The 15,024-nt window shown below is 44.7% G+C and overlaps 2 protein-coding genes across 2 annotated transcripts; one reads left to right on the plus strand and one right to left on the minus strand.

Moving 5' to 3' along the window:
• Positions 1-274: 274 nt before the first annotated feature.
• Positions 275-4,024, minus strand: LOC311623996 (centrin-4-like). The gene is made up of 5 exons (XM_084886751.1): positions 3,867-4,024; positions 2,539-2,685; positions 2,017-2,145; positions 1,358-1,495; positions 275-790 (listed from the first exon to the last, which is right to left on the minus strand). The coding sequence occupies exons 1-5, from the start codon at positions 3,867-3,869 to the stop codon at positions 701-703; spliced, it is 507 nt and encodes a 168-aa protein (XP_084742877.1). The 5' UTR covers positions 3,870-4,024; the 3' UTR covers positions 275-700.
• A 149-nt stretch (positions 4,025-4,173) lies between these two features.
• Positions 4,174-10,336, plus strand: BBS12 (Bardet-Biedl syndrome 12). Its single transcript, XM_084886627.1, has 2 exons — positions 4,174-4,279; positions 6,105-10,336. Exon 2 carries the CDS (start codon positions 6,121-6,123, stop codon positions 8,239-8,241), a length of 2,121 nt encoding a protein of 706 aa, XP_084742753.1. The 5' UTR covers positions 4,174-4,279; positions 6,105-6,120; the 3' UTR covers positions 8,242-10,336.
• The last annotated feature ends 4,688 nt before the right edge of the window (positions 10,337-15,024 follow it).

Genomic DNA, 15,024 nt, shown 5'->3' on the forward strand with positions numbered 1-15,024 from the left:
ACTTACCAGCCAGGTTATTAGAATCCGTGTTTATTTAGTATCTGTGGGTAACTGAGCAATTTTTAAATTTAAGTTCTCTGAACTTTCATTGTCTCCTATATAGTCAGAGCTAATATTATCAGCGTACAAGTTGTAATATACTAACTAGATAACAGCTAAAATCCCTGTCCTAGGATATTAAATAAATGCTAACTTTTAGGGTCAAACAAATAGGGAAGTCTGAGTGATACAAGTACTTTAAATTTCTTTATAGGAAGAAAAGTAGCAAATAACATGGTTACCAGACAGTTTTATTTAATACTATCCTGCCAAGAAAGAAAATTTTTAACAGTTTTTGAAGGGTTACAAACACACACACAAAATAATAGGGAAAGTAATGACTTCATTGCCAAATGCCTTTGCATATGTGGCCAAGTTCATTAAACTTAAAAAAGTTTATGTCTTTTGACCCTAGGTTCTAAAAATAGCAGTTGGAATTGATACTGTTCTTGGATTCATGGTTCAAGGAAGTCATTACATTTTGTTCTTGATGCTGTAGATTTAACAACATATTTGGAGAAACATGTAACTTCTCACATGGTTTAGACATCAAGAGACCAATTTGTGCATATAAACTGCAAATTGAAAGTGAATGTTTATATATTATGGAACTGTATAACAAATACAAATTAGTTAACTTTTAAAGGGAACAAAAACCGTATTAATAAATACTGGTCTTTTGCATCATTCTCAAAAATTCGTCCTCATTTATTCCTCCATCCCTATCATGATCAGCTTCATCCAGCATTTCCTGTAAAACAAAACATAAATGTGATATGTGAACTCTATTAAAAATGAATGATACAAATGAATATCCAAATGTATACTCAAAATTTCACTTTAAATGTATTTATGAGTACAATTAGGTAAGGCATTTAAATTCCAATATGTAAACAATCCTATATAATAAAGAGCTTATATGCAAATTATGCAAATGGTTGTTGTGCCCATGCGCTGGAGTCGGAGGACCTGAGGCTGCCCCCCCACCCCCACCCCTACCCAGCCCTTCGGGGCTCGATGAGGGTGGGGCTGGCAGGGTCTGGGTCTTGTGCGATTTCGAGGTGCACTTGGGTGGGCGGGGACTTGACTCTGGGTCCTGAGGTACACCCCAGACTCTGACAGGAGGGAGATTTTCGTATACACTTTACTAATTTTCTTTCATCTCTGACACTTCTATTATAGAGAAAGGGCAAATAACAATGTTAAAATATTTCCTCTAATTAATTCCCTTTTAATGTGCAGGAATTTCATGCATCAGGCCACTGGTTGTATATAATTATACATGTAAATTACAATTATAAAAATAAATAAAATTTACCTGAAGTTCATCATCTGTTAAAGTTTCCCCTAGTTCCTTAGCAACCCTTTTGATATTGTTTAATGTTATGGTTCCAGTAGCATCATCATCAAATAATTTGAAAGCCTTCAGCAGTTCTTCCTTTTCATCTTTTTCACTCTTTAAAACAGAAACAGCTCAATGTTATTAGTCTTTCACTTATTTTCCTATGAAGCTGGACTTTGAGGTGCAGACCAGCAGCGTACCAGGTAGCTGAGCTCTGACTACTGCTCTGCCTTCTGCCAGTGCACTCACATCTGCCCTCAAGGCATTTACACTCAGAGTCTAAGGAAGTGGAAGACACACAGGGTGGTAAAGAGGATGTATTTCTTGGTGACCAGTAATTAAGATCCATTACAAAACTGTGAGCTCCAAGAAAACAAGAAGTGTTCCCATACTAGTGCCCGCCAAAAACAGGCACTCCGTAAATGTGGAACTCCAGGCTCTGCATTGCTGGCCCCATTCTATCCACCCATATAGCATACTGTTTCCCAACAAAAATCTCCCCACTGGATGGTCTTCATGTCACTAAACTGAAAGCATATTTAATCTTGCCCTTCCTGTCTAAACCCCAACCATCATTAAATTCTTCTATGAAATCTCTCGTTGTATTTCTTTGAAAAAAACAATCACTACTATACCATTTTTATACTCATCATGGCAAAAAAATCTTCAAAACTAATGGTGCCGGTTCGTTCTTTGTCAATTTCAGCTATCAGTTTTTTAACTTCTTCTTTCTTTGGTTCAAATCCCAAAGCCCGCATAGCAATCTGAAGTAGGAAGCAAATAAATTATATGCCATGATTTCATTCCTAGCTTTAAAATGACCTTAATTGCTATGTCCCCCCCCTTACTTTCTCTCCTCCCTCTCCCCCTCCAATGGACAAGATATAAACCTATTTCCCCATCACCATCTATCCCCTCCATGCCTGCTTCCACCTCCCTCCCCTGAAATCTCCACACTGCTGTCCATGCCCATGGGTTCTTTATAAAACAGGAATAAAAAGCTTAACAAGATATTGCTTTGCCAGTGTGAGGTGGATGTCTGCACTGAAGGTACTTTATATCGAGCTTTCAGATGGCTACTGTTAAAGACTTACAAGATTGGCATGAATAAATTATATGTTTTTTTAATGTTTTAGAATTAGAAATAATTTTAGAACCTTCAATTCTTTTACACCTATGGTTCCAGACCCATCAATATCAAATAAATCAAAGGCATCTTTAATTTCTTGTTTCTGAGTTTCATTTAGTTCAATTTTTGCTGCTTTTTGCTTCCATTGGTCTGAACTTGTGCCGCAGTTGGATGCCTGTAAGAAATACACATGTGAGTGAAAGATAAGCTGTGCAACCAGAAAAGTTACCAGAACCAGAATAATAGATGAAATTGGTGAACTAACTAAATGATTATAGACAAGTATCCTCTTCCCTACTATATAATGAACCTCAACAATTCTCCCCTTTTCCCTTTGCTAACATTTTTGCTTTAGTTGTTGATGTGTTGGTGGAAAGCCTGGTTCTTTTTTAAGTTAGGTCCAATTAGGGTTTCCTTCAAATCAGTGCCTTCAGAGAAGGAGAAGGGGCAAAGGAAGGCACGCTGGAGGGGTAGGTATGTCGGAATGCAAACAGCCCTCCCTACCTGAAGTGCCTGAGAAGTACTGTTGAAGTCATCTTTACTTCTGTTATGCCTAAATGTCTTACCATAAAACTTATGAGGGGTATGCTTGATTGGAACATAATACTCTTTTCCACCTTCTAGCCTACTTTCCTATATTGCACAGGCTGAGAAATGAATAAACTGCATTTTCCGGGTGAAAAACTACTGCAGGGATCTGGGTAAGAATACATGTCAGGCCAATTATCAGTGTTCAGGGAAAGTGTGTGTGTGTGTGTGTGTGTGTGTGTGTGTGTGTGTGTGTAGGGGTCATCTTCCTGCTATTCGCCATTTTCTATTGGCAAGCGAGGTTGGCTGGGCCCCTCCTGCAGCCTTATTTCGGCATCTCCTCCCCAGCTTCGGGTAGAAACAGGACTCCGCGTCCAGCGCCTCCAGTGGCCCGGGCTGCAGGTCACCTGCCTGGCAGCCTTGGATCCCAAGCTTCCAGGCAGTGGCAGAGCTCCTTGGTCCCAGATCAGTTCGTTTTTCAGAGTTCTAGGACTTTTCTAGAGGCCCAGGCCCTCCAGCTATTTTTAGCATCTTATTCTTTGCACCTAACTCCTTTCTGGCTGGACAGGGAACCTGTCAGACTGGAGGTATTCACGCTTGATGGTTTTGATGAGGGAAAATGAATTGGAGAACCGTCCTCTTCCCTAGAGCCGCGGACAATGCGCTTATTGAGCAGCGAGAAGGGTTTCAGTTTGACACTCGAGGATCATGAAAAGGAGGAGAATGATACATTTCATGAGCTAAACAAAATTCCTCCCTTGCTCCGGGAGGAACCTCAGCCCCTTCTCCAGCCCCAGCTCCACCAGGAGGTTGCAGCTGCACACTCACCATGTCCCACTCCGGCGCCCCCAGCCGGGAGCCCCGGCCGCCTCCGTCCAGCCCGCTGTCCAACGGTAGCCTCTGCTCCCAAGCCGTTGCTAAGGCCGCGGTCGCTAACCTCCTGCAGCCCCGCCCACTCAGGCTTTCCCTAATGATTGACAGCCTTGTAACCCAATGGCCAGAAGAGAAGGCCCTGAAGCCAGCCCCCTATCTGCTATCTACCAATAGCGTTACTCTGCCTTTCTCGTCTAGCGTGAAGCGGCCTTTCCAGCTGGTCTCTTAGCGACCAGCCGGCCCCTTTCGCACATGCGCAAACTGCGTGCGGGGCGGGGTCGTCGCCGGCGCGTTTGGGCGTCCCTGTGCCCCCCGAGCCCGTGGCAGGCGGCCTGCAGCACCCCCGCGGGGCTGGAGCACCGAGCGAGGTGCGTAGCGAGGTGCTTCTTCGGCGGAGTGGTGGGGAGCCGCGTTTCTTTTCCTGCGCTTCGCCCAGGGCAGGGCTGAGAACGGAGGGCCCGCTAGCCGGGGCCTTGGTCCCGCTTTGGCCCGCCGCCGGCGGGGTGTGGGGAGGCGGAGAGGATGCACCGCCGGACCCTCCTCAGCCGCCGCGGGGCCTGGGCGGGGTCGCCGGCCACTTCCCTCCTCACGTGCTCGCAGGGATCCCGGCGTGGCCGGCCCCGAGGGGAGGGGCGTGGGGGGCCCCGAGGGGAGGGGCGTGGGGGGCCCCAGGGTGAGGGGCGTGGGGGGCCCCAGGGTGAGGGGCGTGGGGGGCCCCAGGGTGAGGGGCGTGGGGGGCCCCGAGGGGAGGGGCGTGGCGGGCCCCGAGGGGAGGGGCGTGGGGGGCCCCAGGGTGAGGGGCGTGGGGGGCCCCAGGGTGAGGGGCGTGGGGGGCCCTGAGGGGAGGGGCGTGGGGGGCCCCAGGGTGAGGGGCGTGGGGGGCCCCAGGGTGAGGGACGTGGGGGGCCCCAGGGTGAGGGACGTGGGGGGCCCCAGGGTGAGGGGCGTGGGGGGCCCCAGGGTGAGGGGCGTGGGGCGGCGCGGCCTGAGGGGGCGGGCAGGGGGCAGCGGGGGTCCCGGAAGCCCCGGAGCCCCCTGCGGAGGACCGAGGCTGTGCCTGGGATGCAGGGTCTACAGTATTTGCAGGGGAGGGCTTCGTCCCCACCAGGATCGCTCTCTGACATCTATACCCACACTCACCCCCAGTCATTCTAAATTCTGGCTGAACCCCAAGAGTTGGCCGGCGGTCCAACCACATCCAGCCTAGATCCACACTCCAATGGGACCAGGTGACCCGATGGTCAGAAAAGGCTTCGGGTTTGATTCCCGTCAGGGTCCACCCAGGTCCGGGCACATGAGGCAACCTATCCATGTCTGTCTGTCCGTCTCACATCAACTTTTAAAAATTAACCATATTTAATGCTTTCTACATGTTATATCGGATGAGACAGATTGCGTGAATATGTATTTTGATATCAAATTTTGCTTGCAGGTTCGTTGAAATAATTTCATGCTTCTTATGGAAAACCTTATTTTTCACATAAATACTAAGTTTGAAATTGCCCATGATTTTTTTCCTTTTGCTCTAAATTCTTTATGACGTTTGCACTCATATAGCAATATCTTGTGACTTAAACATAATATAGAAAGGAAGCCATAAGCAGAGACTCTGACACCTGAAAAAAAATGAGCACATCCATGTTCAGAGTATGACAGGCTTGGGAGAAGGGAGGAAGGCTTGGAAGTGGGAGATCTTACAGAAGACAGGGTGGGTCACTGTCATCCTGGGTAGAGGGGCAGCCAGGGGGCAGTATTGTACAGTAGTTAATAGCATGGGACTTTGACATTAGACAAGCCTGGGTTTTAGTCCATACCTGCTACTTACCATTTGTGAGATTTTTGTCTATCTTACTTACCTGTTCTTCATTTTTCTCATATATTTGCATTTACTGCCACCTCCTTCAACTTGCTGACTCACATTATTCTTCAAGACTCATTTCAGGCATTGCCTTCTCCTGGAAACAGTGCCTGCTGCCTGCCTGACCCACTTCCCCGTGGGACGGAATGGTCCTCCTCCTGACCCCTACCTTCTATCTCTGATGTCATCATACTACTACATCATTGCACGGACCTTATTTGATGGAAACTGTACCTACCAGAAACTCCTCCAAGGCAGGGACTGTATATCTTAGTGTTCTTTTATAGCATTTATAACCATGAATTACACTCAGTAAGTTTTTGTTTTATTTGCAGACGATGACTTGTAGAGATGGCTCGCAGGGTCATAAACAAAAAAAGGCACCTGGGACTTCAGCAACTTTCAGCCTTTGCAGACACAGGAAGGACTTTCCTAGGCCCAGTGAAATCATCCAAGTTTATTATAGACGAAGAGAGCCATGAGAGTGTGGTAGTCAGTTCAGCAGTAAGGCTTCTCGAAAGTTTGGATTTGTCCAGTGCAGTGGGGCAGCTTCTCAGCGAGGCAGTTCAAGCTCAACACAACGCGTACAGAACTGGGGCCGGTACTCTTCTGTTTCTCGTCGGTGCCTGGAGCCGTGCCGTTGAGGAATGTCTTCACCTGGGCGTCCCCGTGTCTGTGATCGTGTCGGGAATGTCAGAAGGCTTGGACTCGTGCATTGAAGAGGTCGCTTCCCTGCACGTACCTCTCCACGATGTATTTGACCGTATCGACGGCACACAGGTATTTTCTGAACTTGAATCGTTGAATGCCAGTTTGTGTCCCTTTCTACAAGTTCCTTCAGATACTGGTTCGATACCGAAAGAGCATGATCTCCAAGATGCTGCCTCTCAGGCATTGACCACTTCCAGTCTTTCTGGGAGACCTGTTAAATCAGCTAAACCTTCTGGACCTCAGGCTACGGTGGATGCAGATAAAAACACGTCGCAAACCCCTCGAACTCTGAGAAACAGTCTGCTTGCGGACAGCCTCTGCCGACAGTCCGTCGTGGCCCACAGTAGGCATTGCAGTCGGGAGGCTCGTGCTGAGCGGACGAGCAAACATGGTGCGGCTGCCCCCGAGCCTTGCAGATGTAGTGATCTGGGAGAGCTGGCGCTGGGCCTGAGCCACGGAGATCACGGCAGCATGAGGCTGGTGGAAGGAGCGGTGCGGCTGCAGCACCAGAGCACACGCGTGTGCCAGGGCAGCCGGACGGGGCCGTTCACGTTCGACATTTCAAGAGTCTTCACGCGTTGTTTACCAGGTTTACCCGAAACCTTTTCTTGTGTGTGTCCAGGATATGTCGCTGTTGTATCCATGTTTAGTGCGGCCGTGCTCGAGGACTTACAGAATCAGCCTCTCCGGGTCGTTCTCATTGAGGGTGACCTCACAGAGCGTTACCGCCACCTGGGGTTTAACAAGCCTGCCAATGTTCAGACAGTGTTGGGAAGCATGAGGAAGCTTCATCAAGACAGCTCAGAAGAACTGTGGGCGAACAATGTACTACAGGTATTAATCAAGTTCAACGTGAACCTTGTCCTGGTACAAGGAGCCATATCCGAGCACATAATTGGAAAATGCGTGCACGCTAAGCGGTTGGTGATTGGGGCGGTGAGTGGCAGAGTGATGCAGGCTTTCGCAGAGGCCTCGGGAGCCGTGCAGGTGTCCTACATCACACAAGTGAGGGAAGACTCTGTGGGCAGCGGGGTCTCCATGACCTGCTGGAGAAGCAGGCCCTTGGATGTTGGAGATGGGATCAGCAGAATGGCGATTTTGTTGAAAACGGAAGGGATTAATTTGGTTACAGTAGTGCTCACTGGCCCGGTCACTGCACAGATGCAAGCCAAAGAAGATAGGTTCTGGACTTGTGCCTATCGTCTGCATTATGCTCTGAAAGAGCAAAAGGTCTTCCTTGGAGGAGGTGCAGTTGAGTTTTTGTGTCTCAGCCATCTTCAGATTCTCAGGGAGCAACCTCTGAAGAAAGGAGACCGAATCTGTTCAGGGGGCCTTCATAATACTTCCTCGTGGCTGGCCTCACCTCTGGCACTGTACAGACCTACTGTGCTTAAATGCTTGGCCGACGGATGGCACAAATACCTTTCAACTGTCACTTGTAACACTGCCAATTACTCCTCAGAATTTGAAGCCAGGACTTTCATTCAGCATCATCTGCAAAATGCCATAGACTCAGGCTCACCTTCATCTTACATCTTGAATGAATACAGTAAACTAAATAGTGGAGTTTTTAATTCAGGCATTTCAAATAAACTGGAACAGATTCCAAGAGTTTATGACATTGTTACACCAAAGATTGAGGCGTGGCGCCGAGCTCTGGATTTGGTGCTGTTAGTACTTCAGACAGACAGTGAAATAATTACTGGACCTGGGCACACACAGATAAAATCACAGGAGTCAGAGGGCTTTTTGTTTTTGTAGTGTTATTGGCTAAGTCTTTGGGAAATAATCTTTTTAAAAATATATTGTTGAAATTATTACATATGTCCCTCTACCCCCCAATAACTCCCCTCCACCTGGTTTCCGCCCCGCTCCTGGCTCTTGCCACCCTATTGTCTGTGTCCATGCATACAAGCTCTCTTCTAGCATCTATAATTGCTCTCTTCTAGCTCCCCACACCTGCTGACTATGGTAATTGTCAGTTTGTTCCATTTCCATGCCCCTGATTCTATTGCATTCAGTTTATTCTGTTCATCAGATTTTTTATTTGTTTGATTTTTAGATTCAACTGTTTATAGATATGTATTTGTTTCTACTTCGTTGTTCATATTTTTTATCTTTATCTTTTTCTTCTGGGCAGCTGCCATCTGAGGCTTGCCTGTGCCTCGGGCCAGCCCTGGGCGGCTGGGGGGCTGAGAGGCCCAGGGGACTGGATGCTGGTATGCAGAGTGGCCGGACCTGCCTGGAGGCAGGCCCAGCTGTGCCATGCACCTGCCACCCCAGCGGGGCTAAGGGGAGTGGGCATTGCCATCTTTTGAGGGTGTAACAACCAATTAGCATATTCCCTCCTTATTGGCTATGGGTGCTGCCATCTTGTGAGGAAGTGACAATTAGCATATTACATATTTATTAGATAGGATATAGTAAAACCAATTATTCAAGTCCATTTGAGTTTATTATAACAGTTGGAACCACCTCCGAAGTTATTTTTTTCTTCTAGAATTGCTTTAAGTCAAAATTTTTAAATGCACTAACTGACGCTAGGAATACATTAGGTTATCTTTAAAAGTTTTTTAGTGTGGGGCATTCTAAAAAATACCTGATCAGCACTGCTCAAAACTGTCAAGGTTATGAAGAAATCAAGTCTGAGAAACAGTCACAGCCAAGAGGAGCATAGAGAGACGTGATGACTAAAAGTGGTAGGATCATGGAACAGAAAAAAGACATTAGGGAAAAACTGAAGAAATCTAAGTAAAATATGGACTCTAGTGAGTAACTATGTATCAATATTGGCTTATTAATTATATTGTACTATACTAATAGAAGACGCTAAGGGAAACTAGGTGCAGTATATGGGGATGCTCTGAGTCATTTTTACAACTTTTCTGTACATCGAAGCTATCCTAAAATTAAATTTTTATTTTAAAATTAGTATGTTCAGACAACTATCACATTATTTAATGTACTGAACTAATGCACTAAATAATTGAACTTAGTTTACTGTTGGTGTCCAACTGATAAGGTGAAAAATTACCAGGTCATGTGTGTAGTCATGCAATAGACTAGTGATGGAAGATAGCCTTCGGTAAAGAGAGCAGTCCATTATTAAGAGCTGAGGACGTACAGAATACTATAACAAGCACGATCCCTGCCCCAGGAGCAACCCACAGGAATACTTGCCAACAGCGCAACGCCAACTCCAGCTTCTAACAAAATGTCCTTCTCCATGTGCAGAGCTGTTACTGTTATACTGCAATAGTAGTGAAGTCTATTTCAGACTTCTGAGGTTGCATTTTCTGAATTTTTTCCCCTTTCTATTTTGTTTGCCACTTTTCTTGGCAGTTGCATTTTTTAATTTTCCAGTGTATTTAACTGGTGACGTGAAGAAGACACTTTGTACACTGTCTGCTACGAGTGAAAGGCAAATTGGGAATTGCTCGGTCTGTTGGCAACATTGAGACTGGTTTAATGTCTAAAAAAAGTAGACCTGTTTCCTGTGCTAACCTCATTGCAGGAGGTGGAAAAGGCTCCTTCCCAGGTTTCCACTCTGGACTAACATCAAATTGAGAGAAATGAGGCAAATGTAATATATTTCCCCCCTCATCACTCCAATTAAATATCCATTACAGTAGTTTTTATTAATGTATTTAAAATGTTTTAAATTAGCACTAGTTAGTTTGGCTCAGTGGATAGATCATCAGTCTGTGGACTGATGGTTTCTGGGTTCAATTCTGGTCAAGGGCACATGCTTGGATTTCGGGCTCGATCCCCAGGAGGCAGCCAATCAATGATTCCCTCTCATTGTTGATGTTTCTATCTCTCCCTTCCTATCAGAAATCAATAAAAATACATTAAATTAAAAAATGTTTTAAATTAGCATTTGTGTTTTCTTGTTTAAAAGCAGTAGAAGCCTCTGTTGATGAAGTCATTTATTTTCTTATAAATAATCATGAGTTTCCTGCAGTATTTCTAAAACTGCTCTATGAGAAGTACCTGAGTCACTTGTCAAAATGCAGATTCCCAGACCCTCCCTCTCAGGATTCTAGTTCAGAGTGTCTGAGGGCTCAGGAGAATCTGTCTTTTAATTAGCACCTCCTTCTGATCAGGTCAGTTTTCCAGTTAGGTAAGAAGGTTTTTTTTGTTGTTGTTTGTTTTTTTTTAATTGATTTTTTACAGAGAGGAAGAGAGAGGGATAGAGTTAGAAACATCGATGAGAGAGAATCATCTATCAGCTGCCTCTTGCACACCCCCTACTGGGGATGTACCCTCAACCAAGGTACATGCCCTTGACTGGAATCGAACCTGGGACCTTTCAGACTGCAGGCCGATGCTCTATCCCCTGAGCCAAACCGGTTTCGGCTGTTAGGTAAGTAGTTCTTAACCGTGGCTACACAGTAGAATCATGGTGAGAACTTTCAGCACTACTGATGCCCAGCCTACCCTGTCCACACCAGTGTTTTCTAACTCCCTCTGATTGATATTTGTATGGAACCAACGTCAAAACCACTTGTCTTGTGTGTGCAACCAAAATTAATTAGAAAAAATGTATACTTCTTAGACTCCTAAAGAAAATATTGGCTACTGAACATAGCACATGGATCTTACGAGCAGAAACAAAGAAGGACATGCTAATGGAACTTACTGGTAATAGGTACAGGTGGTTTGGGGGCTGGTGAGGGGAATGGAAATGTTCTGGAATGAGGTAAAGCTGATGATTGCAGAACAGAGACTAGAGTAAAAACCACTGAAAGGTACACATTAAAGTGGGGAGTTTTATGTTGTGTGAAGGATATCCCAATGTAAAGATGCTGCTAAAACAGAGAAAATAACGGTTTAACCTTAAAAAAAAAAAAAAAAAAGAAAGAAAAATTTAGAAACACATATACAAACCAGATTTAGAAGTAGGGTTAGTGGTTATATTTGGGGACGGGAGGGAGAGGGGGTGTGTGTGTGCAGTGACGGCAAGAACAAGGAAGGCTCTGGGTCTTGGCCGGGTTCTTCCTGCATGAACTGGGCCGTGGTCACAGGGGTGAGCTGAGCTGTTTATGATTTGTGCTTTGGGAAAACTTGAGTTATCAAGAGATGACCAGATATTCAGGCCCCTGCATTGAGAACACAGGGAAGAATCTGTCGTAACCTATAATGATAGTGCATCTGAGGAGACATCAAGAAAATCTCTGACAGTACAGGCCATTTAGTATTGGCATTGTTTACCAAAGATGCTATAGAAACCCTGTCCCTGGCACTCTGAAAACGAGCCTCGCTGCAAAATCCGTTCTGTTTTGAGATGCCATCTTACCGTAATTGGCCAGATAATATTTTGAGACTTGACCCACTTCTTTGAGACTCTGTTTAGTTTATAATTCCTTTTCATTCTGGGAAGTAAAAGGTAGACAAAATTAAAGAAAAACAGAACTCCAAGTTCTCATAGTAGGATACTTGCCAAAGAGCATTAGCTAATTCATATATTTTTAGTTATAGCAAACCTTTTTAAAAAATATATTTTATTGATTTTTTACAGAGAGGAAAGGAGAAGGATAGAGTTAGAAACCGATTAGCTGCCTCTTGCACACTCCCCACTGGGGATGTGCCCACAACCAAAGTACATGATGCCCTTGACCGGAATTAAACCCGGGACCTTTTGTTCCTCAGGCCGACGCTCTATCCACTGAGCCAAACTGGTTTTGGCTTTAACAAACCTTCTTGAAATCAGTTTCACCAGTTGTCAAGCTGAATTTCCTAAGCTCAGTTTAATTTCCTTTCTTGTATTTGTTGTCAGTAAATTTTCCTTAATTGCTGTTCCTGTGCAGACCATCCCAGACTCTCCTTTCTCTCTTGCTTGTTTATTGCCTTTCCCGGCTCCGTGAATTTAGTTGGTGCTCACTTTCTTTCTTCATAGGCTACAGGGTTTCATCCTTTTATTGCTCTTTTTTATTTCTGTAGCTCTAGTCATACTTTTAAGACCTTTGGTTTCCAGAAATGACTACAATGTTGTGAGGTTCTGGAAAATCTCTGCATCCTTTTGTCATCGTGTTTGTGTGCTGCAACAGTACGGGTCAGCGCTGGCCCCGCTGGTTCCAGGGTTACGTCTTTAGAACTGAGTCAGCTGAGCGTTGCCCCTGATTTCATAAGCTCTGTGCATGCAATCTATTCCCTTGAAATCTGTTCGTGCCTTTCCAGAACTCCTCCTCATTCCATTACCCACTTGTGGACTTGGCTTTGTATTCTTACATCTAAGGTTTGTTTATTTTATAAAGAAAACCAACATCATTTAAATTTTGATTTGTTTTTAATAAGTAGAAGGAATTTTTTTTTTTTTTTTTTTTTGGTTTCTCTGTTTCAGTCTCCTAGTTTTATAGATGAGGAAACTGAGGCCCAGAGAAATCTAGATAGCTAATTACTGATAAAACCATTTTTGTCCCACAGTTCTTTATTGTTTTATTGTGCTGAATTTGCATCTTTTTTTTTTTTAAGCAATATTTTTAACTCCTAGGCACACTGAGCCATTCAGGCTTTTTTTTTTTTTATCCTATTTAATTTCTTTAAAACTTCTTAGTAAATCATTTAGCTTATTTTCAGTACCAGATGTTCAAGATAACTAGTTCAGCACCGTTTCGTACATTATCCTATTAGCACATCTTTAAGAACCTCCTCAGAGCAAAACATTTTTCTCTGTTTTTTAGTGCATTTTTTCCTCCTTTCTTACTGAATTTTCCAAATCAAACCACTTCAGGAAAAGGTCCACGTCTTCACATTCTCACACTCCACTTCCTTTTGTAGGATAATAACAGCTGCTAAGTATTGAGCTCTGGGTTAATTGTTCCCATTTTACTGACGTCATAACTGAGGCACAGAGATTTCTCTATGGCAGAGTGGGATGAGACCTAGGCTTCTTTATTCCAAATCCAGTACTTAACTTTTATGTATTTCTTTAATAAATTTCATGTTTATGCGTTGCCAAGCAGGGAATTCTAGATCGCAATGAAATGGATTTATAGCCTACAATTCTGTCGCAGGAGTCAAGGCAGAAAGCCTCAGACCTCATCGAACGTGGGAGGCAACCAGAAACTGGCTCAGGCCTGTCTCCCTGAAGACAGGGGAGTGATGAGAATGTTCTGGCCTGGCTCCTCACCGGCCTCCATGCTCTCCTGTTCCAGGAAGACCAGAGGAGGACCCGCCTGACTCAGAACCGTCTGCAGCCCTCACCCGGAGTGCTGGGATACCTGCACAGTCACCAGGGCACCAAGGATAGAGCACTTCGCTGGCGACCTTCCTGATCTGCAGTCACACGTCTCTCCTAATTGGCAATGACACTTCCTTTATCCCCTTTCCTGTCTGTGAAGTAAAGTTGTGTGATCCGTCTTCACAGAAATTACTGCCTGTTCTCCTTAGCTCACTACCTTGTCCCAGGTTATCTACTAGTTTCTACTATGCTCCCAGGAATAAGAAGAAAATTTAGGAGTTGTACGTTGCTGTGTATTAAACCACCCTCAAACCTGGTGGCTTAAACCAACCACCATTTACTAATACTGTTTCCAGCCTGCGCGTTGGCTGGGCGCTCCTTGCTGGTTTTGCCTGGGCATTGGGCTGCAGGTGCGCTGGGCTGGAAAGGACAAGGTGGCCTCAGGCACTGGCTGTCAGTAGGACCGGACACTTGGTTCTCCAGCAGCCTTGTCCCCAGGAAGCTGGACTGACTGCCCACACATCTGTCTCAGGGCAGCCTTTCCTGAGAAGCAAGGCAGGAGCTGAAGGTCTGGCGAGGAAGTCACAGAACTTCACTTCTGCCACATTCTTTTGGTCAAAGCAAATAAGAACAGCCACGTTTCAAGGGGTAGGGTAGACTGCTCTGATTAGGCATTGCAAAAAGCGTGTGCCCATGTTCTGCAATCTACAACAATGCAAAAGACTCAGTACCTTCCACTGAATAGATAGGTTCATTGCAGCCCAAACAAGCTATGACTTCACCCTTTGTTCAGATAAGAATGCCAGTTGACTTAACATCTTCTGTTCTAGTCACTGTGACCAAAGCTCTCTAACACTAATAGGTTTCAAAGATAAGAAATGAAGGAAACTACTACTAGTAAAAGTTGTCATAGTCCAGGAAATATTTGCAAGAGGAAGTAGAGGTACCAAGTCTTATTTCTATCAGCAAAGTGACCTGACAAGTGTGGTTTCCAAACCTCAGAGTTATGTCAATTTCATTCCAAGCCTCTTTAGTTAATAATAGAAAGAAGGGGGGAAAAAAACAGTCAAAGATTTTGTTACTTGAAGGGAATTTGCGAATTAACTCTTAAGTAACACTGGTTGGCCAACATTCACGGACAGGAGTTTGTATTTTTAACTCCTTCCTTGCATAAATGGAGAAAGTGAAATGAGATAATTAATATGCTTTGTTGGATGCCTGGATTCCCTTTGCCCCAAAAAGACAGATAGTTGCTACTATTATTTTATTCAAGGCTTCAAGAATTTACATGGTTTAAAGATAAAGAGACATTCTCTTTTAAAATATATTTTTATGGTCAAAGTAGGTGCTTGATAAACTTA

This window comes from Pipistrellus hanaki (assembly GCF_964339955.1).
Source record: "Pipistrellus hanaki genome assembly, chromosome: 5".
NCBI classification, from domain to species: Eukaryota; Metazoa; Chordata; class Mammalia; order Chiroptera; family Vespertilionidae; genus Pipistrellus; species Pipistrellus hanaki.